The 26,922-nt window shown below is 42.6% G+C and overlaps 1 protein-coding gene across 1 annotated transcript in view; it reads right to left on the minus strand.

Annotated features, from left to right (window-relative positions):
- The window catches only part of LOC308302883 (glutamate receptor ionotropic, NMDA 2C-like), a gene marked incomplete at both ends in the record, with an annotated part of 142,011 nt that overhangs the window by 20,593 nt on the left and 94,496 nt on the right, over positions 1–26,922 (minus strand). The window contains 4 exon segments of the mRNA XM_080747201.1: positions 1,141–1,301; positions 13,142–13,371; positions 16,221–16,346; positions 20,991–21,144. Coding sequence (XP_080603327.1) covers positions 1,141–1,301; positions 13,142–13,371; positions 16,221–16,346; positions 20,991–21,144 — 671 coding nt within the window.

A 26,922-nucleotide genomic window follows, 5' to 3' on the forward strand; every position in this document is an offset into this window, starting at 1 on the left:
TCCTTGATCGTGACCAATCATCATGGAACTAAAGACCTCTGTTGACAATCACACAAGTCATTGTGAAACCATTATGATTCATGGTCACACACTATGGTATTTCAGTAATCATTAAATTGATTATTTTTATTTTAACACATCGGACGCCCACGTGGTTAACGTGTCTTAATTTGCTGGTGCCCATGGCAACGCGTCATTTTACCTACCGGCGAGAGTACTGGCGAGAAAAGTAATCCGAGTAAATGTAATCCGAGTATGTCCTGTTTATTTCGCGAAAATCTTTTCTTTCAGTCAGGACCGTTTTTTATCATTTCTAAGCCACAGTGTTTGTGTTACGGCAGGTAGAAGAGGCTGCCGTTTTGAAATTAAAGTGATTTAAAAGCTAGATTAGGAGAAAACAGCATTTTTGTGCAGCCGCTAAACAGGAAGTCAACGAGACACACAGCACGTCCGGGTGACGTAATTGCGCGCTGCATGTTGGGAAATGGAGTTTGTTTCATCACCGCGGTAGCCAAGTGCAGTAGCTACAGTACAGTATAGTTTACTGTACAACGCGTCAAACGCGTCGTGGGCCTCCAGCGACATCAAAGAAATTGACTTGTAGACACCACGTGGGCATCCGGTGTGTTAATGCAGGGTACTTAAAATGAGTCCATATACAAACATAGGTGTTGAAATAACTGTTGGAAAATTCATTAGTTTACAATTGGTGTTATTGGACCAACAGCTATTTCACAAAACGTGAGCAAAAAGGCACTGGATTAATAGTGCGGGGCCTTAAGGGGAGGAAATGCTAATTTCGTGCAAATCAGTCTAAAAGCGCCAAACTTTGAACAGATGTAGCCCAGAGCTTGCTCTAATGATTTAGCTAGGGCTCCACGTTGCGTAAATTCATGCTGCTGTAACGTCGAACAACATGTTTTCTTTCACCCAGAAAAGAAAATAAATTACCGCGTCCACCCGCCGGATAGGTAGGCCCATTGAAAAAAGCATTAGAGTTAGAGTTCAAGGTGTCCAGCGTTAAGGGGAGACCTTGAAATTTGAACGTTTGGATACACTGTGTAAAATGAATGACATTGAACGTGTCATGAATGAGTGGAGTGATATAATGTGCATGTATGCATGGAGCAGCATATCTACCCATTCTTGAGGCTGTTGAGCGCCTCCTCCACACCCTTCTGGTTGTACTTGATCATGTGCGTGTGCATGTCCGGGTAGTTGCTGCGGATGTTGCGCTCTGTGCTGCCGTTGGGCACCGTGCCAAAACGGAACGGAGGGTAATGTTCCTGAGGCTTCTGGAACTGAAGAGAGAGAGAGAGAGAGAGAGAGAGAGAGAGAGAGAGAGAGAGAGAGATTTAATTGATTTATATGATTTATATGAACTTTTTTATGAGGACATACAGAGCTGATCTACAGATCGTCCGGCACCTAGTCATCATTTTGCGTTAATTTCTCAAGCAATTTCCATTTGTATTACATTATAGGCCACCTAGCCGCCACAGTATGGATTTTGTCACTTTGCCTTACTTTCTGCTCATTGGCTGGGCCTTTATCCAATGAGGGTTCTCGGTGATGTCACCACCAACCAACAAGTGCAACTATATATATATATATATATATATATTGTACATCACACTTATATTGTACAAGCTGACACAGACAGACAGCCAGTCAGACAGACAGACGGTGCATAAGTGGGTACAAGTCTTACTAAACCTGCACCATGCACCAAAAAGCCCCTATTTCTAAGTATAATAGAAGTTGACTAATGGACTTTGTGAGGAGAGGCCATTTTCCCGGTGCTCACAGAGAAAATGACCAAGCCACCAATAACAGAGAGAGAGAGAGAGGGGCAACGGGGCTGCTACACAACAGGAGAAAAGATTATTTAATTCCTCCTCTCGGGGTGGAGGAGAAGAGACAAACGAAACTAGACAGAGACAGACAGACAAAGAGTGAGAGAGAAAACGAAAAGGAGATTAGGGAGGTAGAAAATGCTTGAGCGCAGAGACAGAAGGAGGTCACCCACTGAAACAGAGAGGAGAGAGAGAGAGAGATGAAGGCAGATGAGAGGGAGATCGTTAAAAGCCAAGGGGGAACAAAACAGAATAAAAAGGAGGAAGGAGAAGGAAGCCAGTGGGTGGATGAGAGGCTATTCACTTCAATGAGATCCAATTTGAGCTGCATGGTCTCCGGACTTGATCTGAGCGCAGCGCAGCACCTCTTCCTCCACCGAGACACATGCCTGTCCAGGTACACACAGCTCCATTCAACACACACGCTCCCCTGTAGACAGGGCTAACGGTGTAAAAACCTGATTAAAGGGTGTACCAAACTTTTCTCAATTGATTCTTATGTATTTTTTCCTGTAGAATCCATTTCTGCAATATACATTTTTATATCGCGCATAATTAATGAGATAATTAGCATTTTTGACTAATTATGCTAATTATCTCATTAATTATGCACAATACAACAATATACTTTGCAGAAATGGATTCTACGGGAAGAATTACATAAAGGTCAGCTGAGAAAAGTGTGGTAGACCCTTTTATCAATTTTTGATGAATTCTTTCCCGTTCTTTCTGCCCATACATGTGTCAAATTATTTGTAACATGGGTGGAAATGACAGGACAAACCCTATTTAAAAAATGATAAAAGGGTTTACCAAACTTTTCTCTGTTGATTCTTATGTATTTTTTCCTGTAGAATCCATTTCTGCAATATACATTTTTGTATTGTGCATCATTAATGAGTTAATTAGCATATTTGAAGCATATTTGACATATGAGGGGAAACAACAGGAAAAACCTATAACAATTTGATAAAGGGGTTTAACAAACTTTTCTCAGTTGATTCTTATGTATTTTTTCCTGTAGAATCCATTTCTGCAATATACATTTTTGTATTGTGCATCATTAATGAGATAATTAGCATATTTGACACATGGGCGGAAATAACAGGGCAAACCCTATAACAATTTGATAAAAGGGTTTAACAAACCTTTCTCAGTTGATCCTTATGTATTTTTCCCTCTAGAATCCATTTCTGCCATGTACATTTTTGTATTGTGCATATATAATTAGATAATTAGCATATTTGACACATCGGTGGAAATAACAGGGCAAACCCTATAACAATTCTTTTAATGGACTACAGTACTCTTAGGTACAGTAGAGTACATTACAGTACAGTACAGTAAGGTACAGTACAGTACAATACGGTACGGTACGGTACAGTAGAGTACAGTACAGTAAGGTACAGCAGAGTACAGTAAAGTACAGTAAAGTACAGTAGAGTACAGAACAGTAAGGTATAGCAGAGTACAGTAAAGTACAGTAAAGTACAGTAGAGTACAGTTGAGTACAGTACAGTAAGGTAAAGTGCAGTAAGGTACAGTCAAGTACAGTACAGTAAGGTACAGTAGAGTACTGCGAAGTACAGTACAGTAAGGTACAGTACAGTACAGCGCAGTAAGGTACAGTAAGGTAAAGTACAGTAAGGTAGGGTACAGTGGAGCGGTGAATCTGAGCAGCTATACCCTGTGTGTACTGTACTGTACTGTACTTTACTGTACTCTGCTGTACTTTACTGTACTGTACTCTACTTTACCTTACTGTACTTTACTGTACTCTACTGTACCTTACTGTACTGTACTCTACTGTACCTTGCTGTACTGTATCTTACTGTACTGTACTCTACTGTACTTTGCTGTACTGTATCTTACTGTACTATACTCTACTGTACCTTACAGTACTGTACCTTACTGTACTGTACTGTACCGTACCTTACTGTACTGTAACTTACTGTACTCTACTGTACTCGTTACAGTACTGTAGTCCATTGAAAGAATTGATATAGGGTTTGCCCTGTTATTTCCACCGATGTGTCAAATATGCTAATTATCTCATTAAATATGCACAATACAAAAATGTACATAGCAGAAATGGATTGTACAGGAAAAAATACACAAGGATCAACTGAGTAAAGTTTGTTAAACCCTTTTATCAAATTGTTATAGGTTTTTCGTGTTATTTCCCCTCATATGTCAAATATGCTTCAAATATGCTAATTAACTCATTAATGATGCACAATACAAAAATGTATATTGCAGAAATGGATTCTACAGGAAAAAATACATAAGAATCAACAGAGAAAAGTTTGGTAAACCCTTTTATAATTTTTTAAATAGGGTTTGTCCTGTCATTTCCACCCATGTTACAAATAATTTGACACATGGGCAGAAAGAACGGGAAAGAATTCATCAAAAATTGATAAAAGGGTTTACCACACTTTTCTCAGTTGATCTTTATGTAATTCTTCCCGTAGAATCCATTTCTGAAAAGTATATTGTTGTGTTGTGCATAATTAATGAGATAATTAGCATAATTAGTCAAAAATGCTAATTATCTCATTAATTATGCGCGATATAAAAATGTATATTGCAGAAATGGATTCTACAGGAAAAAATACATAAGAATCAATTGAGAAAAGTTTGGTACACCCTTTAATCAGGTTTTTACACCGTTAGCCCTGTCTACTGGCCCCACACACCAGTAAAGCATGTTTGAGTACTGAGAAAAGTGCTGTATAAATCCCAGATATTATTATTATTACCCTAATTACTATTATTACTACTTTCACAGGTGCCGTCAGTGGTTCTCAAATGATTTCATGTCAAGGACCCGTATTTGACCCCGGACACCCATCTGAAAAGGTTAAAATGATTGATTGTGACACTACCAATTTTGGTATCATTTTCATTATTGCTCATGAACATGGCAGTTGAAACACCAGAGTGCTTATAGATTTTGGCAGACGTTGAACCTGTGTCCTTAACTAGTAGGTCAACAATTCTGTTGTGTCTAGCGATGTACATAATATGTCCCTCATATAGGCACTTCATTATGTACTAGAAGCACTTGAAACCCAGCAGCCATATTTCGGGGGGGAATATTTAGCCAAGACATGTGCAGATAGTGAGCTTGTAGATCGTCTGTTTCCGGCGAAGGGTTTTCCTATCAGCTCTATATCAGAACATAGAGCTGACACTTCGATCCCCTGATCGACACGGACACACTCACTGTGTTTCTGTGAAGAAAAAAAAAGCGACTCAATTGGGCCATGCGTTCGCCACCCTGGCCACAATAGGCGATGTGAATGGCATGAACCTGTAGACACCGGAAGTGGCGGAAGTGCTGCGGTTAACGGAAGTTACGTCATGCGTTGCAGTCTGTTTACATTCGCTAGCGAAACAAACCTAAATAGATTGTAGCTCTTAATGGACCCTATTCACGCCCCACCCACTCTGGACTTAAAGCCTTTTACCTTTTAGACTTTTTTGTGCCTTTATCTTGTGTTCTTGATCATGCTAGCCATATTTTATACTTTACTATTTGGAAATTGCATTAAATTTGTGATTTTGTGTTAACTCTATGGGCTTAATATTAGGGTTTCCCCTTCAAAGCATGACGTCAGCACCAGGGAGTTGCTGAGTGGGCACAGCGTGAATACGGCGTATAGGTGTCCTTTGTCAGAATCCATGTTTTTGTTTGGATATTGTTTATTACGAGCGCAACCAAAGGGTCGGGAGAAGTAGTCAGTTTTTTTTCGCCAGCGGGGAATACACCACACAGTGAAAAAACAATAACATCCGATCCGTTGAAAATTTCCCGGCGGAAGTAGCACCGTTCAATGCCGTATCAGCCTATGTTAAATGTTAAATGGTGCATTTTATATAGCGCTTTTAACCAACGCGCTTTACAGAGATCGTGCACTACATTCACCCATTCACACACACATTCATACACCGGTGGCGGAGGAAACCATGCAAGGCATCAACCTACTCACCGGGAGCAATGTGGGGTTCAGAGTCTTGCCCAAGGACCCTTCGACATTAACTCAGGGGGAGCCCGGATTCGAACTGGGAACCCTTCGGGAACCCTTCGTGCTCTAATAACGGTTTCTCTACCCCTGAGCTATGCCACCCCCCCCTATGGTCGTAACCAGGCTTTTCTCTTTGCAGATGAGTAAGCCTGGCTACGCGAGGCCATGCATTCGCTAGTTATGGCTAATTGACAAACACGGAGCGAGAACCAGGAAGCCCAATAAATAATGGTCCTTGATATGAAAACGGTTGCAAACGGGCACCTGCTGGCCTAGTGGTCCAGGCGCATACCAGATAGTCTCTGATGCCTGACAGCGTGTATCGGGTTCGAGTCCCGTTCCTGTCAACCTATGCTGCATGTCACTCCCCATCTGGGGGTGCGACGTTGGTGTAGAGGTTAGTGCCCTTATGCCCTTCATGCAGAAGGTTGAGTGGTTCAAACCCTGCCTAGGCCGACGTCAGCAAGGGGGAGAAGACGACAGCCACCTCATGGCCTCCCCTAAGTAACAAGAAATCTTGCGAAATAAAATGTCGCCAAACCAATCATCAAGGACGATGATACACGAAAGAAGAACTACCTCTCTCCCCATTTCCTGTCGGTCTACTGTCCTATTAGTCTCGCGTGGCCAGACTGTTGACTCCGCGATTTGCAAATGCTCCCGTCATACAGTCTGGAATAACGGAAGAAGAACGACGAGTAACCGGTTAAAGCGGAAGTGAAGCCTCCTCATCACTTCCGTTTCCGTCGCAAACATTTATCATTATATGAATAAAAATCATCTAAACATATTTAGCTTGATGCTTATCAGAAATGACATTTTAAAATATATTTTCTTGAACGGAAATGCCAGCTTCCATTACTCGCCGTTCAGGAGCTGTAGTTCCAGACTCTATATAACATTCGGAGATTGTGGAATAGTTGTCTGGCTATGCGAGACTACTGTCCTATCAATAAAGGCATAAAAAAGCACCCAAAACAAATATATACAAAAAAAGAAAATGGTTGCAAATGAAATGTAGTTATTAGTTAGTTTTCTTTTCCCCCATCAGCACGGTAAATGTAGCAATGGGGTGGTTAATGTCAAACGGCAGGGTGGAGGAGGGAGTTATTGGGGGGACGGGTGGGGTGACGGTTGGGGTTCAATTAGCTGCACACTGAATGGATCTATTTATCCTGCTTACAGCCATGACCTTTACACTGAGAGCACAATGAATGGAGCTGTCACCCCGCTGCTAAGTGCATTGTGTGTTTAACCATGAACCTGTTTGTGTGTGCGTGCGTGTGTGTGTGTGTGTGTGTGTGTGTGTGTGTGTGTGTGTGTGTGTGTGCGTGTGTGCGTGTGTGTGCGTGTGTGTGCGCGCATGTGTGTGTGTGCGAGCGTGTAAATGCATGCGCACGTGCACTCTGCCTACAAATGATTACACTAGGTTAAGTTATGCAACGATCACTCTCACTCTGTGCGCGTGCACGTTATGTGTGTGTGGACTTGGATGGCATGTATTTATCTCAGATTATGAACAAAGCGCATGCAAATTGGTGTGCATTTATCCCATAATGCAACGATCTCCCTCAATGCGTTAATGCCTATATTTGTATTCCTATGTACTTGTGTACAACGATGTGTATGCAAATGAGCGTGTGTGCGTCTCTTTTTATGTGCATGCGTGTGTGTCAGCACTCCCAGCCAGAGAATTCAGTAAATTCACACTCTTTTTTTGTGATATGGTGAAATTATCATAGCTTTGTCCGCATGTAGGTATGTCCGTCCAAGCTTCGCAGGATGCTTTAATGAAATGAACTCCGCTCACGGCAACCGCTCACTTCACACTGGGTGTGATTGTTTTCTTTTCTTGGTTTACTCAACTCTGAACGCAGGTCTTGTTCCAGCGCTGACTGTGCGTACGCTACAGGGTTCCTATAGATTATAGAGCTCAGAGTCTTAGCTCACCTCGGAGCTCCAGGAGTCCCCTGAGATTATGTGGGATCCACGGTGACGCCTGCAGCCTCAGATCCTGAATAGATCACTGTGTATACAGTACGCTAATCCACCTGATAAACCCAGCAGACACAAATCAAAGGTCTCTTCTTAACCCCCACGTTCCTTCAACAGCCTTTAATGCACAGCAGGCGAGAAGGTCAAAGTGTCAGTGTTCATCATCTGGAGAAGGATTGTACTTTGCTGATTACAGATGCGCCGTTTCAAAACTTCACACGTCCTGCCTTTGGCAAGACAGTAGATTTCCAGTGGATTGGCAGAACATTGAGCTTGTAGATTAGATATCTTTGCTATTTTTATGACCTTCTCTGACTTTGAAGTTTACCTATGAAGTGGGAACAGATTGGTTTCTTGCCATTTGCGAGTTTCTGCAAAAATACTCTCCATAAATTGGAAAACAATCAACCCTGGTCTGAAAATAAATACGAAATGGGCAGCAGTGTGCAAACATGAATGACATAAATGTGAGATAGATTTTTTTTATTTACGTGCTCCGAAATTCGCTCCGATATTCGTCTCCGAAAAACGCAGCAGTGTGCAAAGACCTTTACTCTGGGGGAGCCCGGGATCAAACTGGGAACTGACCCGATGTGACCCTGGCCGTACAACAAACGCTTTGTTCCAAGATGTAGGCCAGATGTAGGCCACGCTTCAGAGCCAGGACAAAGCCAGATGATATGCAGGGACAGAGAATGTTAGAGAGGCAGGAGCTGACATTTCTAAAAGGGCCTTTTGGTGGAAACACCGAAAATACCTCCAAGCTCACAAGCGCGACGCGTTGTGAGCTTGGAGGTCGGCTATTTTCGGTATTTGATACCACACTGAACTATAATAGTCAAGTGAATACTGGGATTTCTACCCAGAGAGGGCAATTCTTTCAACATAAGATGCTGCATTCATGTTCAGGAGAGTTTGGGCAAGGCAATTCTATTGAATGCTGCCTTCAGGTATGGCATGGAAAGAGGGCATTTGCATTTCTTTCACCATCGTAAAACCTGCATTCAGGGCACTGTTTACAGACGGATAAAAGGGCAGGGGGCTCAAGCCCCCTTTGATGTCCAAGTGTGCACGTGCCTGAATATATGGTATATATTCATACCAAAGTAAACCCCATTATGAATGGCCGGTAGTAAACATTATTGTGTGGAGAATGTCTGAAGTGTGAATGTATGGTCTGTGCGCTCTATAAGCCTCTAATCCCTACAGACGTGCATCTTCAGGGTAATAGATAACTAATCTATAGAACCTGTACACAGTGCTTAATGCATCCAGAACGGGGACACATTATTGTGTATCATTATTTTATGCTTTAACTATTGAAACTATTGAAAAATCGTGAAAATTCAAATTTTGACCCGATTCTATAAGTGCCTTTTGAATCCTTCTAAGGTTTTTTGAAAAACCTATGTTTCTATGTCAGCAATCTGGCTGGCCATCGTCAAAGAAAATGTCCTTTTCACTTAACTGGAGCTCAGTTAGTCTGTTCTTGAGAGACTATTATGTCAGTGGTTCTCAAACCTTTTCATGTGAAGGACCCCCAAAATGACATGTATTTGGCCACGGCCCCCATCTCAAAATATTTAGTTCCAGGGACCACCCAGATCCAGATCTACAAGCTCACAGCGCGGCACTCGGTGCCGCGCTGTGAGCTTGTATATCTGCTATTTTTCACTGGTTAAAGCATTCAATAATTCTAGGCCTAAATGGGTTAATGCATCCATAGATCACTGAGGTGGTTCGCTTTAATCCCTGCCTGGGCTGCATGTGACGCCGAGACGCTTATCAATGAAGAATGCAAAGATTGCCTCTAAGACGCCTGATGTATATTATATTATATGCACGCCGCTGGCATTGTGCACCGGAAAAACAGCCGATCTGCAAGCTCTCAAAGCGTCGCACCGAAAGCTTGTGTAGAGCCTGTAGATCGGCTATTCCCAGTGAATCTATCTACGCAGCATAAATCCGGCATGAAGCTTCCGCGAGCTTAGGCTCTGCGTTGGTGGCTTTTGTATCCTGTGTGTGTGTGTGTGTTGTGTGCGTGCACGCGTGCGTGCGTGTGTATGTATACTGTATGTTGAAGTATTAGCAGAAGAGCGACGGCTGTTTTCGGCACAGCTCGACTCCCACCGATTTTCGAATCCACCCCGAACGTCGTCTGACATTTGGCCGTCTAGCATTAAACGGCGTGAGCGAGCGACGCGACGGGAGGGGATGAGAAGTGGCAGCCTGGGGCGGACATATTGATGGACAAGTTGGAGGGGGGGGGGGACTCATGGCCAGGGGCGTCACAAGGGGGGAGGAAAGTGGGACTGAGTTACTAGGGCCCAAGGTGGAGGGTCCTTAATTTTTTTGAAAAATAGCAGATATACAAGCTCACAGTGCGGCACTGCGAACTTGTAGATCTGCTATTTTTGAAAAGTCGTGAAAATGTGTGCAAATCTTTGAACATATGTATTTTTTAAGCAAACATTTGAAACTCAAATTCTACTTCTGGGGGGGTCCCTGGAAATAAATATTTTGAGATGGGGGGTCCGCGTCCAAATACATATCATTTTGGGGGTCCTTGACACGAAAGGGTTAGAGCACAACAGACATAGAAACATATGTTTAAAAAAAAAAGACTTTTCACGATTTTTCAAAAATAGCAGATCTACAAGCTCGCAGCGAGGCACTCGGTGCCGCGCCGTGAGCTTGTAGATCTGCTATTTTTCAATAGTTAAAGTACCCCTGGGCCCATAATGTGCTCATGGCAGAACAAGTCCCAGACACAGACACTCTGCCTGCGTTGACAGACAGCCTTATTGATTCCTCATTCAGGCACCCCGGGCTGAGATGTGCTTGCACCCACACTCTGACAGTCCTTATGAGGAATGCACAGAGATGTTCTTATGGGAAAGGACTTGAAGTCGACTACATCAGGTTCGTGAATGGGGCTTCCCCCCCCCTTTCTCCTTCTTCCTAAGGTACAACCGAGCAGGGTTGTGCTCGTCATTGGTAACAGAGGAAGAGAGAGACAGGAGAGATGAGAGAGAGAGAGAGAGAGAGAGAGAGAGAGAGAGAGAGAGAGAGAGAGAGAGAGAGAGAGAGAGAGAGAGAGAGAGAGAGAGAGAGAGAGAGAGAGAGAGAGGGGCAGTGGTGGAAAAAGTAATCACATTTTGTACTTAAGTAAAAGTATCAATACGGCATTGTAGAAGTACTCTCTTAGGGTGCCCTCACACCAAAGTACCTATGAGAGTGGAATCCGCGTTCCGCCAATGCATTTCAATGAGAGTGAAGCGGTTTCATGCAAGCAGAGGATTTCCTGCAAAAAACGCTCCCTTCTCATTGAAATGCATTGGCGGAACGCGGATTCCACTCTCATAGGTATTTTGGTGTGAGGGCACCCTTACAGGTAAAAGTCCAGAATTCAAAATGTACTTGAGTAAAAGTATGAAAGTATTGGCAAAATGTCAAAATGTACTTCAAAGCACCAAAAGTAAAAGTACCAATTGTTTGAAAATAGCAGATCGGCTATTTTCAAATAGCCACGGTATAAAATAGGGCTAAAGTCGTTTATGTCTTTTTTTATGAAATTATAATTTATATCTGCAAAGTAATTAGTAACTAAAGTTTTCAAATAAATGAGATATAGTGGAGTAAAAGTAAAAGTATTGGAAATTGGAAATACTCAAGTAAAGTAAAAATACCTCAAAAGTGTACTTAAGTACAGTACTTAAGTAAATCTACTTAGTTACTTTACACCACTGGAGAAGGGGCAAGAGAGATGTGCAGGATGTTTACCACTGAAGTGAGACTGACATACAGTTTAAGAAAAATCTGCAAAACAACGTAAACAGTAGCTCCCAAAACCTATATTTACTGTAGCACAGAAAGTGTCAGTTTGGAGACCGCTCAGACGTTGTGGTGTAGCCTACTCACACTTTTTGCAACAGTGAGAAAACAATATTTTTGGGAGCTAAGCTGCTGTGCGGATTTTCTTTTTTAAACTGTCGGTCATCCTGTTGTGCAGCAGCACCAACTGGATGTGTACAACCAACACATTCTCACTGCCCAGACGTCAAACGTTTGACGTTCATACCACACTGAACTAAGCATAGTAAAGTCAATACTGGAGATGTGGCGTAAAGGCATGGATTTCTACACAGAGACAGGCAATTCTTTCAACATAAGATGCTGCATTCAAGTTCAGGAGAGTTTGGACAAGGCCAATCTCTTGAATGCTGCCTTCAGGTATGGCATGGAAAGGGGGGGCATTTGCATTTCTTTCACCATGGTAAAAACTGCATTCATGGTCTGGAGAGGGCACTTCTTACAGACACTGTAGGTCAGCGGTTCTCAACCTGTGGGTCAGGACCCCCAGGGGGGTCCCCAAATTATGTTGGGATTATTAATTATGTTAGATTATTAATTTAATGTGCAATGTTGTTTTCTCACTCAAGAGTACACAAAACAACTTAAAGTTTAAGTAGAGGGTATATCTGCACATTTCTAAAGTGACAATTTAAGCACGTCAGACCACCGCGTCCGCCTCGCCTCGCCAAGACGCTTTCAATGAGGTCTCCCGTGTCCTTCTACGAGCAGCGGTTGGGGAGTTACATGCTAGACTCCTCCAGTGTAAACACTGCAGTGTACTTCCTGAAGGCGTGTTTCCTAAACCCACCAGAGAGCCCGGCAGTGTATGTTCTGCGCTGTGATTGGCCGGCAGTGTATAACCCTCGCTGTGATTGGCCGGTAGTGTGATGACGCAATTTTTCCGCGAAAACCGGTCCCGGGCAGGGATCATAGAAAACATATAAAGAGAAGGCTTTAGAAGCTGAAAATAACGGAGTGGGGGTTCTAAAACTTTAGCGATTTAACAGCTAGGACCATTTTAAGATTTGTTTTATAAAAAAAGTTACATGGTATAACTTTAAACAAAATTTGTCAAATATTAGAGACAGAAATTGTGAAAATAGCCGATCTACTGTACATGCTCACATGCGAGGCGTTGTGAGCATGTAGATCTGCTATTTTCACAACAGAACCATGTTATACAAAATGTAATGCCTCTACTCTTAATGCTCGTCAGGTTGGGGTGGTCCCCAGTTAAAATATGATTATATTGGGCGTCGCGGCCTGAAAAGATTGAGAACCACTGCTGTAGGTAAAAGGGCAGGGGCTCAAGCCCCCTTTGACGTCAATGTGTGCACGACGTGCCTGATCTCAACCCATCTCATCTAATCCCGTTTGGTCCCGTCTCGTTCGTGGTGGTCTCACCTTCTTGTCGGACAGTCCCGACACGGTGTCGATGTACTGCTCCTGGATCATGAAGGCGGCCAGGTTGGCTGTGTAGGAGGCCAGGAAGATGACGGCGAAGAAGGCCCACACCAGCACCATGATCTTACTGGTGGTCCCTTTGGGGTTCTCGATGGGCACTGAGTTGTTGAACACGATGCCCCACAGCAGCCACACCGACTTCCCTATGGTGAAGGTGGGACCTCCGGGCTCTGGGAGAGGGAGAGAGACAGGTGAGAGAGTTTTTGATTGAATTGAATTGATTGATTGATTGATTGATTGATTGATTGATTGATTGAAGAACTTATTAGAAGGTTGCATAGGAAAAAATTACAGTTTCTTGACAGTACAAATCACTGGTCAACTAAAAGGAGATCCTTGTAAGCTTTTTGGCTTATTTACACAGGAACCACTTCATGTATCTCATATAACATTGAAAGACAAACGGATAGAACACAGTACTATGCATAGCCAGCATAGGATATCATCAATAACAAAAGGAAAAAAAACAGCAGTCATAAAGAAGAAAAAATAAAAGAAAAAAAGGCACATTCCATAGATTGTGCATTCCATTCACCCATTCACACACACATTCATACACCGATGGCGGAGGAAACCATGCAAGGCAGTGAAGGCACCAACCTGCTCACCGGGAGCAACTAGGGGTTCAGAGTCTTGCTCAAGGTACTCTTCGACTCTAACGATGGGGGAGCCCGGGATCGAACTGGTCTCAGAAATGGCAGATCTACAAGCTCACATCGTGTCATTTTGTGCCGTGCTGCGAGCTTGTCAATCTGCTGTTTTTGAACTTTCTTTTGAAAAATATATAGGCTACATTTATTTAACACAAAGCGCCACGCTGTGAGCTTGTATATCTGCTATTTTTTATAGTTAAAGCATAAAATAGTGGTTAAAGTAATGATGCGTAATAATGTGTTCCAGAACAGGAAAGAGTTCAAAAACCAATCCTGGCACGAATAGAATGAATGAAAGTCTTTTTTTTTTATCACACATCTATCTGCCAGTCAGAGACACCTTGTATTGTTGTTCTGTTGTCCTCTTTTATAGAGTGTGAAATGTCAACAGTTGGAGCCTTTAAGTATTCAGGAGGCGTCAATCTCAATGTCCTTCTAGTCTAGAGGATACTCTCCAAAAGGTTTTTTTACTTAAGTAAAAGAATCAATACCGCAAGGTAAAAATACTCTATTACAAGCTAAAGGCCTATATTAAAAATTGCACTTGGGTAGAAGTACTCATTATGCAGAATGTCTCACATATTCTCTTTTTCCCAAAAATATTTCACAATTTTTAAAAATATTTCACAAATTTTAAAAATATTTTCAATTGGCTGAGCTACACCTGCAGTTGTACATCAGCGATTTATTTTTAAAAATATTTCACAAATTTTAAAAATATTTTCAATTGGCTGAGCTACACCTGCAGTTGTACATCAGCGATTTTCGAATAGCCAAAGTGTAAAATAGGGCTTAATTGTTTATTGTATGTTTTGTAATTATAATCTAAAACTACACTTGTAACTACATTTTTTCAGCAGTGGTTCTTGATTTGGTTCCAGGTGGTCCTCAGCTACCTTTACAGATATTTAACTCTCAACAGCGTAAAATTAAACCAAATGGACCCTTATGGGTCCATTTGGTTTCATCTTACGCTCTCAGGAGTTACATTATTTTTGTACAACTGCATTACGTAATTTACAAGTAGTTTACACAATTAGAGAATGTAGAAGAATTTGTATTTTGATCAACGTTTCCCTGTTTATCTCTCCTATTGGTACATACATCAATACAGCATGGAATTGTGAACAATCAACACATATCTCATCAAATGGTGGTCTGCTGAATAAATAATGGACCTTAATATGAAATAGGTTGAAAACCCCTGTAGTAAAAAGTGCAATATTTTTAAAGGAAGACTTCACCACTTTTCAACCTCTTCATATAATTGGTCCTCACTGATGTTCATGATAAAATAGCACTTTTTTTTTCCCCTACTCGGACAAGTCACAGGAGGGCTGTGGGCAGTTCAGAAATCCGTCTGCCAGTGACATCATCGTTTGGCAGATTTCTTTTTTTTAAAAATATATATACACATATATTTAGATTTTTATTATCACAAGAACAATGGCTTCCAATAGAACACTGTAGCTTTTCAGGAATAGAAAGCCTACTGTTTCTATTAGCTTGGATTCCCTGGTAGACGGTATTCGGGTTTCTGAACTGCCCTCAGCCCTCCTATGAGACACAGACCGAGTAGAAAATAATTGTGCTATTTTATCATGAACATTAGAGATGACCAATTACATGAAGATGGGTTGAAAAGTGGTGAAGTCGTCCTTTAAGTAAAAAGTACCTGAACAATCATTCAGTACGTGAGTAAATTTAATAGCTACTGTCCACCTCTGCCAACAGAAGCGTTTCATTCTCTTCTTCCTGCCATTCCCCGCCATTGTTGCTCATGGGCGGACAATGGGCGGGGAACCGACGCCATCAATCACAACTTCGATTAGCGTAGCGACCGATGCTAATTAGAAAGGGAAAGTGACCTTTCAGGTCATTGGCGTGCTCTGTCAGTGTTGCATTCTGGGATTGATTAATCCTCTCCCCCCAAAAAAACAAATGCAGTGGATCTCAAAGAGGTGTCCGGGAACCCCCCGGGGGTCCTTGGGGTGGGGGTTCCAGGGGGTCCCCAGCTAAATGTGTTAATACAGCATCACGATCCGTTTGACCACATCAACCCTATTCTATACTTCAGCCAGTCCAAAAATAGCAGGTTTAAAAGCTCACGACTCATCGCCATGCAAAGCCCTTGTAAGCTTGTAGATCTGCTATTTTTGTCCATGGTTCTGAAGTAACTGTCACTGCAGCAGTGCAGCTGCTGTCCATGGTCCTGAAGTAACTGTCACTGCAGCTGCTGTCCATGGTCCTGAAGTAACTGTCACTGTCTGAGATCGACCCACCCTCTAGGCCAGTGGTTCTCAACCTTTTCAGGCTGTGACCCCCAAAATACCACCGTGCTAAATGCCTAAACGCCCAAACCTCACCTTTGGCACTGATCAGGCTGCGGTTGTAGCCAACCGGGCTGAAGTACTCGAACACGAAGACGGTGACGGCGACCACGGTCAGACACATCACGAACATCATCACCCAAACCGCTGGACTGTATGGCTCTGGAGAGGGAGAGAGAGAGGGGGGAGAGAGGAGGAAACATCATGAACCCAAACCGAAACTCACAAATGTCAAGAAACCACTCCATTCCCATTGAAAAGCAGAATCCATCTTCATAGGTAGATCTAAACTTTAAAGTCAGAGAAGGTCATAAAAATAGCAAAAATAGCTTATCTACAAGTTCAATGTTCTACAAATCCCCTGAAAATCTGCGTGCGTGCGTGCGTGCGTGCGTGCGTGCGTGCGTGTGAGAGAGATAGGGATTTTGTTGAAGTCTATAGATATACATATAAAATAAGATAGAAAGTAAACATGGAATGTGAAGTTTGCGGAGGCCTCTGTGGACCAAAGAGACAAAACTTGTTAAAGTAGGCCAGTGGAGACACTGGGGGAGCAGCCAGCGCTCTGCTCAGCTCTGCTCAGAGAGACTCACACTGATGCTAACTAACTTGTTCAAAATCTATTTTGCCTAACAGGTCTTCAACAGAGGTTCTGGGACCCATAGGGGGTCCTCAGAGTTACTAAAAGGGGGGCCTCACGCGAGGCGTTGTGAGCTTGTAGATCGGCTATTTTCGGCAAAGAGGTTTGGTGTAAAGGGGAAAAAGATTATATGAGGTATTGACGGTTCAAGTGGTTAAATATCTGACATGAATCCAAAATATACTGATGATCGTGCTGTCAAACGATTAAACTACCGGTATAAGTAATCAATGAAAAGGGTGTGGGGGTCCCTGCTTCATCTCTCTGTCAACTAAGGGGTCCTTGGCCTGAAAACATTGAAGACCCCTGCTGTAGCTCATTGTATCTGTTTTTTTATTTTATTTACCAGACTGTAAACCACAAACTAGAAGTTTTTAATCTGTTAAATTCTTAATGCACTTCCCCTTCATTTTGTTGAATTAGATTGTTTTACTTAACTCATATATATTAGGAATTATAAGACATAATACTTATAGAAAGTGGAAAAACAGTTTATCTCCAACAGGTTGTGGAACAACATACTGTAAGTCCATACAAGCAATATTCAGCAAACAAAGGGAGCAGATAAGAGAATTGAACCAAATGAGGGGGGAGTGCATTAACAATGTAACATTAAAAATTACTAGTTTGTGTTTTACAGTCTGGTAAATCAAAAAATATATATATTAAAAAAAAATACAATATGGACTGTTATTCGTCTCAGGTACTCAATTACAGACTGTTGATCACTTAACCGCTTTCAACTCCCTCCTACCGGCCTCCCAGAGCACCTGAAGGAGTAGTTTCACCCAGAAAGTGACTTATTTTCTATCAATCACACACCCCACAAAGCAGAGATGTTTTCCTTTTTGCCGCATTCTCAACTCGTTTCAGTCAGACAACTGTTGGATTAAATAAATATATTTAATTGAGCATAATATAAAGAGCATAAATAAATTAAGCATATTTGGTGTCACGGCTCTGTCCCATTTCATTCATTCCCTGGAAGCAGAATTATAATAAATGATTTGCCAACTATATTTTACAGGCAAAGGAATGAAAGAAAAGCTCAGGAAAAAGGAGGATGAATTAATCAAATAATACCCTCAGTGAATTCCTTAAGCCAATCATTTGATGACCGGTGGAGACTACAGTAGCAGACTTGCGGAGTCTCCTGCCAGAGATATTAGCATCTTTTAGGCCATTCACGAATAGTGATTTTTAGTATTCAAATTATTCAACCTCAAAGTATTCGAATAGTCGAATATTTGACAGGACTGGCCAAACTGTCAAATATTAAGAAAGCAAGAGGCGAACATTGTGAAAACAGCCTATCTACATGCTCTGCTATTTTTACAATATTTATCTGCAGAACCAAGTCACATTAAATGTAATACCTACAATTCCAAGTGCTTGTCAGGGTGGGGGTCCCCAGTTCAAATATGTTTATTTTGGGGGTCACAGCCTAAAAAGGTTTGAGAACCCCTGGTATAGAGCATTAACTAATTCATCCACCAGGGGCATTGACAACTCATTCTTATGACTTCCTATCTAGCCAAGCTTTATAAACTATACATTTTTTAAAGAGAAAACAATAAAAAAAATAAAAAATAAGCGAATATTCGACTTCGGTGAACAACGTCGAATAGTGACTTTGATATTCGAATATTCGAATATTCGGTGAATGTCCTAGCATCTTTACACCGGTCTTCAAATTATTGGCTTCAGAATGCGACAAAACTGCAAAAGAATCTCCATTAATTTGAGGCTTCGTGGGGGGTGAACTACTCCTTTAAGCCCCTCCAAGGCTCCAAATGATCCAGAATGCCGCGGAACGCTCTTCAACCAGTCCAGAATGTTCCTGTGTCTCACCCCTTCTCCGTTGGCCTACAAAGCTACCAAACAGCATGGCACTTCAAAGGCCTTTAACCCATTTAGGCCTAAAATTATTGGATGCTTTAACCAGTGAAAAATAGCAGATATACAAGCTCACAGCGCGGCACCGAGTGCCGCGCTGCGAGCTTGTAGATCTGCTATTTTTGAAAAAGTCGTGAACATGTGTGCAAATCTTTGAATATAATAGTATTTTCAAAGCGAACGTTTGTAACTCAAATTTTGCTTCTGGGTGGTCCCTGGAACTAAATATTTTGAGATGCGGGTCCGTGGCCAAATACATATCATTTTGGGGGTCCTTCACATGAAAAGGTTGACATAGTAGTCTCTCAAGAACAGACTAACTGAGCTCCATTTAAGTGAAAAGGACCTTTTCTTTGACGATGGCTGGCCAGATTGCTGACATAGAAACATAGGTTTTTCAAAAAAATCTTAGAAGGATTCAAAAGACACTTATAGAATCGGGTCAAAATCCAAATTTTCACGATAAAAAAAAAATAGCAGATCTACAAGCTTGCAGCGTGGCACTCGGTGCCGCGCTGTGAGCTTGTATATCTGCTATTTTTCAATAGTTAAAGCATAAAATAATGATACACAATACAGTGTACCCGTACTGAACGGGTTAAAGCCTGATCATCATCCAACCCTACAAGCCCTCCTGCTCACTCAGATCAGCCAACACAAGGAAGCTGTCTGAACCTTCTCTAAAAAAGAAATCCGGGACGACAACGCTCCACACGTCCCAGACTCTCTTCTCCCTCCTGGCTCCCAAACTGTGGAAGGAACTTCCCCCATTGCAGTCAGAACCACCGTAATCAAAGGGGCACGATGGCACCTACAGTCGGTAGCGCTGTCGCCTCACAGCTAGAAGGTCCTGGGTTCGATTCCCACCGGGGGACGCTGGGGGTGTGTTCTCTCCTCCGCGTCATCAGTGCCCACACCCTATAGGTGGGGTTGGTGAAAGGGCCTTTCTGTGTGGTGTTTGCACATGTTCTCCCCGTGTCTCCTATGGTAGATACCCTCACAAAAACAAGCAATAACCCTGGTCTCTATAATCCCCCCCCCCTCCCCCTGTCAGGTGATAAGAAGTGGCCTGCTCACTCCTCATACATTGAAGGAATAATGAGCTCAGTTCGGGGCTCTCCCCAGGTGTGGCAGAGGGAGAGCGGGGCCCAGTATTACAGCTCAGGCAATTGGCACTGGATGAAAAATGGGTTACAAAATCATACATTTTAACGACACCCCATCAAAAATTCCGACATATTTTGATTGTCAGTTTATAATGATCATTAGACTCAGAGCAATAACCCACCTATCTCCCCAACTCCCTCCACAGTCAAAGTTCGGGGTTTTAATGAATGTAGAATTATGTGCAGGATGTAATTTGTGCAAATTGGGTGACTTCATTTTCTCTCACACACTTCTGCCAATGTGCCAGTGATCACCCTCCACTGTGCCAATGTTGGCACCCGTGCCTAATTTAGCCTCGCCCTGCACTACACTGTCAAACTCTGCACGACACTGTCCCTCTAAATAGCCGATCTACACCGCTCACGTTGTGTGCTTGTAGATCTGCTATTTTCACCATGTGTATCTGTGTAATCGAGTCAAACTAAATGTAATGCCATAACTCCTACAATTTCGAGGGTGGGAGATCCTGCAGTTCAAATATGATTATTTTGGGATGTCCCTGATTCAGATACAATGATTTTGGGTGGGTCGCTGCCTGAAAGGTTTGAGATCCACTGTGAGCGTGAGCTTAATTCTCAAATACCTGGAACGCGCCCGAGTCGCATTAGATTTGAACCACTTTAACCATTATTTTATGCTTTAACTATCAAAAAATAGCAGATATACAAGCTCACAGCGCGGCACCAAGTGCCGCGCTGCGAGCTTGTAGATCTGCTATTTTTGAAAAATCATGAAAATGTTTGCAAGTCTTTGAATATCCTTGACACGATCTTTGACCCGACTTCTAAATCCTTCTTCTAAATCAGTGGTTCTCAAACTTTTTCATCTCAAGGACCCCCAAAATTACAGGTATTTGGCCACAGACTCTCATCTCAAAATATGTTGTTCCAGGGACCCCCCAGAAGCAGATATTTGAGTTACAAAAGTCTGCTTTGAAAAATATATATTGAAAAATGTGCACACATTTTCACGATTTTTCAAAAATAGCAGATCTACAAGCTCGCAGCACGGCACTCGGTGCCGCGCTGTGAGCTTGTATATCTGCTATTTTTCACTGGTTAAAGCAGTCAATAATTTTAGGCCTAAATGGGTTAATTCCTTACCGAGGAAGGCGGACGGCGAGACGGTCCCGTTGCTACGGGCGACCATGACGCTGATGCCCGTCTCCACGAAGGGGACGGAGAAGTCGATGATCTCTGAGCGCTCCTCGTTGATGGTGAGAGAGCCGATGGCCATGTCCGCTCGTCTGTACACCACCTGCCAAACACACAGAGTACATCCACTCACTTTACATTTACCTTACTTAGAGGCAGGGGTCTTGGTCTTGTCCGTGGACATTTTTAGATTTTGTTTTCACACATCCTTATTTTGATAGTAGACACAATTACTGAATATCAAGTCTCCAGGTTTTCTCCAGAATATGTATGACACATTTACTAGGCCACTATGGCACATTATTATTATGATCTTTTATTGAAAGGAAAACCCCTTAAGATATATCATCTCATTTTCAAGAGGGTCCCCATTACAAAAACACAGAAAATACAATAGACAGAACAATACAACAAGTACATCCGTGCATACTTAAGACATTTGATGTTAACAGACAAAACAAAACAAAACAAAACAAAACATTAATAGTCCACTAGTACGAGTGGTTGTTTTTTCTTGCAAGGACCCCCTTAACTTTGAGAGTGTACAAATGGAATCAAATGGACCGTAAGGGTCCATTTACTACCGGCAGTACTGGCAGTGCCAAATAGGAGAGACAAAGAGGAAAATGTCCCGGCCCTCCTAAAAAGAAAATACTTTGTTCACAAAAGCAACAATGGGAAGAAAAACTGTGTTAACCCCCTGAGTGGAGATGTGTCCAGACTATAGTGGCTTCTGCACCTTGTGTCGCACGTTTGAACTCCCTCTAACGCTTTGGACCAGAGCTATGTCACAGGGAGAGGAGTAAGTAAGTAAGCCATGCTGCTGAGCCATGAGGCCCAAAGGGCAGGAGCCTACGGTATCGCCTGTTTCTGGAGCGTGAGGCAGGTTGAAGTACAAGTACACCCTCCTGGACATGATACTAGTATGTCACAGAGACTTACTCCCCAATCCAACCCTTGATGCTGAGTGCCAAGCAGGGAGCTCGGCTTGGCATGAGGCCACCTAGCTGAGGGAGAGGAGAGAACAACCTGACACCTCATCCACACTGCACACGAGCGAGCGACGTCCCACGAAAACTGTCTGCATATGGGGCTTTTAAGCCGTGACATCATTTTGTAGTCAGACCTCCAAGCAGATTTATTGTCAATATCTGTCCCTCGCTATTTCAACAGATCCGAGACAAAAATAACGACTAAAGTATAATTCTACCACTTTCCTTTCAACAACAAAGAGAAGAAAATTTAGTAAATAGTAAAAATAGTAAAAAGATTCGCTTTTTTGGGGGGCAAAAGTTCTCCTCTGCCTACAAAATGATGTCAGACTTAACAGCCCCAGCGTCAGCCATTGTGTTGCAAGTCTTGGGACGTAGCCCGAACCAATCAAATAAATAAATAATAATATAAAGTGTTTGGGGGGCGGGACATGGCCATTTACCTCTATGGACGTTGCAGCGAAACCTTGCAAAATGTATTTTGAAACAAATGTATTTTAATGAGATTTCATCGCTCGCGTTGCGTCGCTCGCGCCACATCACGGGCAGTGCAGATGAGCTGTAAAACATGCCACACTGACATGCTCAAGCGGGCGAAACAAAATACTAACATTGCTCTACCGAAAATAAGGTTTTGAGACCCACTGGGGGGCCCAATTGGAGGGGGTCCCCGATTTAGACAATCTTATCCCCCCCACCCAAGAATCCTGTTGTCGGGCCTGGTAGAGGTCATTAGTGTATGGGGAGAGAAAGACAAAACCAAACTAATATAAACGACAGGCTTTTCTCTTCCTGTAAAGTTAGCATGGTGAAATAGAATCTTTTATGGGGAGAGAACAACAAAAAAAGAAGTTAATTAGGTTTCTTCCTTACAGCTATTTTTTTTGTCAACACCCCATACAAAAATGTGCGCACACACACGCGCACGCAACACATATACAGAGCGAGAACCATAAGAGTGCTGGCAGGCAGAAATAATAATGCAGGCAGTAATGCTCTCCAGGGTAACACCTGCAGCTGTGTTTCATGTGATCGTTCGTGCGTGCGTGCGTTCGTGCGTGCGTGCGTGTATGCCTGCGTGTGTGCCTGCATGCGCGCGTGTGTTGGCACCATATGGGTGTGTATCATGTCTTCACACCAGTGACCTAGTTTAAGGAGCCATCAAAGGATCCCTGGCTGTCATGCACAGCAGGTGACCACTTACTGTACTCTACTGTACTGTACTGTACTGTATATACTTATATCACAGTCATTGCTATTGCATAGCGATAGGCTTATGGGCTCCACTCTATGCCATGAGGGCTGCTGGGTTCTGCTGGGGAAACTGGACGAAAGGAGCATTTCTGCCATGGGATCAATATACCGGTAAGTAGGAAAATCATCCTAGATGTTATTTGGTCTGGAGTTGTCCTTTAAGTAAAAGTATCAATACTGTAAAGTAGAAATACTCTGTTACAAGTAGAAGTCCGAAATTCTAAATTTAAAAAAGAATTGGTATCAAAATGTATTATGCAGAATGCCCCATTTCAAGTATTCAAATGTATAAAGATCTTCTGTGAATATGATGCCTTGAAAATAAAACAACAAGTAAAAACGTTTATATCTAGTTTCACATTCATTCCATGTGGCACTGTGTTTTGTAATGATTTCTGTGAAATCGTCTTGGTAATTACCGCTAAAACATAGCGCTACGTGATCCCGACCAAAGACGGAGCCAATTTGCCTTCTGCGCCCAGCGAGCGTTGTGCCCAGCTGCAGTTCACACACAGCCGAGCCACGGCACTCGCTGGCGTTCACAGTGCTGCTGATTGCAATAGGCTACTTAAGAGATTCTAGGCAGGCAGACAGACAGCTGTCAATCTTGGGCTGGGGCCCTCACCTGTTAAACAAGCTACAGCTGGTGGAGTATACAGCGTGCGCATGTGTCAGGGGCAGTGATCATCAAAATCCCTGAGGGCCAGCAGTACTTACTTCCCTTAACCCTTTAAGTGCCTATCCCGAACATGTTCGGGATATTCGGGATCAAAAACAATTTTTTATTTGCTATTTTACTTACCCCGAGCTGCTTGGAGCAACGTGGGTGGTCCCGGCTCGCCCAGCGCTCACCAACGAGAGACGCTAGATGCTCCGACGATTTATTCCATTGAAAATGGTTTAAAATAAAGTTTAGACCCCCCCAATGTTCACCCAATGTTCATTGTAGGCGGTGCGACGTATTCCAGGGTGCCTATCCCGAACATGTCCGGGATATTTAATAAAATGAATTATTTTATCGGAGGCCTCAATGAAGCCCCAGTCTAGACGTCCATCCTTGGCCGGGACTTAGACTCGGCCATCCACGGGCCGTATTCGCGCTAACGGCCAAATCGCGCCGCCCACTCCAATAATAAATCACATCTTTAGACAGGATTTTCTCCGGATTGTGTCCCCAGACCCAAAGAGAAAGTTTTTTGCGGCTGAAATAGCTTTAGATCGGGCTTCTAAAGGGGTTAGCATTTTGGCTACGTGTCAGCTAGCTTCCTCCTCTCGACACCCATAGCATTGACTGGAGTGAAAACACAAGGCAGTTGGGAGAGGGTCGACGAAAGCTATAAAGAAGGTCTATGGAGAAATTTCTGGCACTCTAGCACCCCTTGTGGCCGGATGGCACTGTATGAGTTAATGTCTACCCCAAGGGTTTGACATGAAGTGCCCTGTTTTTATTTTCTTTATAGTCAGCGTGTCATATCAACATTGAGTCTAATTTTTACACCACATCAAAATAAAATATTCCCAAAAGATTTTGATTGTTCGCAAATAAAACATTCGCACCAGGACAGTGTAATGATCGTTATACTCAGAGCAATAAGCTATCCATCTCCCAGCCTCCCCAGTCAGAGTTTAGAGTTTGAATGAATGTAGAATTAATTCGCATTCAGCTGTGAAGGGACTTCATTTAATTGACTACGTTTAAAACACACTTATGCCAGTGTGCCAGTGAGTATCCTCCTCTGTGGCACGGGTGCCAACGTGGTTCCCTACCCATGGTATACAGGGTATTTGCACATTTCTAGAGTTACAATTGAATGACTTTTTAACTCATACCCTGCCAAACCCGAGGAACCCGAGAATTTCGCGATGTCCCTCCCTGCCACGCCCGAGGAACCCGAGAATTTCCGCCATTTTGAAAAAAAAAAAAAAAAAAAAAAAAAAAAAAAAAATTCAAAAAATGTTTTGGGACCCCAAAAACGTTAGTAGGCATGATAGCGATCGCGAAATTGCTTGTTTAACCCCCATACAACCCCCATACAACTCAGGTAGCAGACCTCCAAGCTCACAACAGTGTAAAACATAATGGCTGCTATCTCATGAATGCCTGAACGGATTTCCATTCGGATTTTTTTGTTTGAAAGCTGTGAGCAATGTGGACACACGTGGTGCATTATCTAGGCATGGGTGTGCATGATCCGTGCACTATGAATTACATGGAAGTCTATGGAGACGAATGGCAGTTAAAGAGTACGAAGGTATTGTTAAATGGCAGCATATAGCAAATTGGCCAAATTGTCAAATATTACGCAAGAAAGAGGACAACACTGTGAAAATAGACCATTATACAAGATCACAACGCCTCAAGTGCGAGGCCTGAATAGTTTGGGACCCCTTGGCGTAATGCACATCAAACTGGGGGTTAAAGCAGAAATAAGCAGTTTTCTGCTGACATAAGCATGAATCATGCAATTGCTTATTTTTTTTTTTTTTTGAATTTTATTTTATTCAGGCGGCTAACAATGCTTCCTAAAGAAATGTTGTGTGTGTGACACTTCCTGGGGCCACAATCTGTCTCCAAAACTATTATCTTTATCTGTGAGAAGTTCTGTCATTGGTCGATTAAACTGGGTGCCCATCCAAAATAACAGACCAATCGGGACCGCCTCTTGTTCTTGTTCAGATTGGTTGACCTGTCTGTCAATCCTTTTAGCCCCGGTCGGCTTGGTTCATGCACCAATGAGCTGCTAATGACAGAGCTTCTTGCAGATAAAATAATAGTTTTGGAGACTGCGGCCCCTAGAAGCGCCACAGAGACTAGATTTTTTTAGGGAGCATTGTTAGTCGCCTGAATATAATAAAATAAAAATGAAAAATAAAAATGATTCCTGCTTATGTCAGCAGAAAACTGCGTATTTCTGCTTTAAATAAAGATAAAAGGTTGACTAACAGTGTGTTAAACAGCTCAGTGTCCAGCCTGACCTCTCTGATCACGCCAGCATTCAGAGAGTTTTTCACTAATCTTTCACCATATCCAGTCCAAGTCCCGCGAGAGACGAGATTTCAACGTGAGTTCAAAGTTCTGCATTTTAACAACAATAATGGCGGCGCACTGCTAATATTACCGCTTGGATGGGATACTATCAGTATTTACAGCAGACATGTAGCGATTTATGGCGGATTTATAATTTAACCAATCACTCCTGTCTGAAACCCTGGTCGTCGGGCAGGGCAGATGGACCCAAAATGGACTATATTGCATCTTTTGAAAAAGAAGAATGACATCTGAACCGTTCTTTGGGTGAGCAAATAAGTACTTCTAAAGGTTTCATGGAAAAAGACAGGGAAACCTAGCATTGCTCAGTGGCTTAAGGAACTATCTTTGTGTCTTCCCTTAGAAAGAATCACTTACACTCTCAAAAACAAACAAGAGCTTTTTGAGAAAATATGGGGGAATTTTATTCAATATGTCAAGGGCAATGATCTCTCTCACTTAATGGAGGAACCAGGAGTAGGGTAGCCGCAGCCTCTCTACAGTCACTTATCCGGCCTTATGGCATGGGACTCTGGGAGTTATTGTTAAGGATATGTGCTCTTTGTATTATAATTATTTAATAATTTTATGTGTCGTGTTAATGTCA

The sequence above is a fragment of the Nannobrachium achirus genome, assembly GCF_963921795.1.
Source record: "Nannobrachium achirus genome assembly, chromosome: 18".
Classification (NCBI taxonomy): domain Eukaryota; kingdom Metazoa; phylum Chordata; class Actinopteri; order Myctophiformes; family Myctophidae; genus Nannobrachium; species Nannobrachium achirus.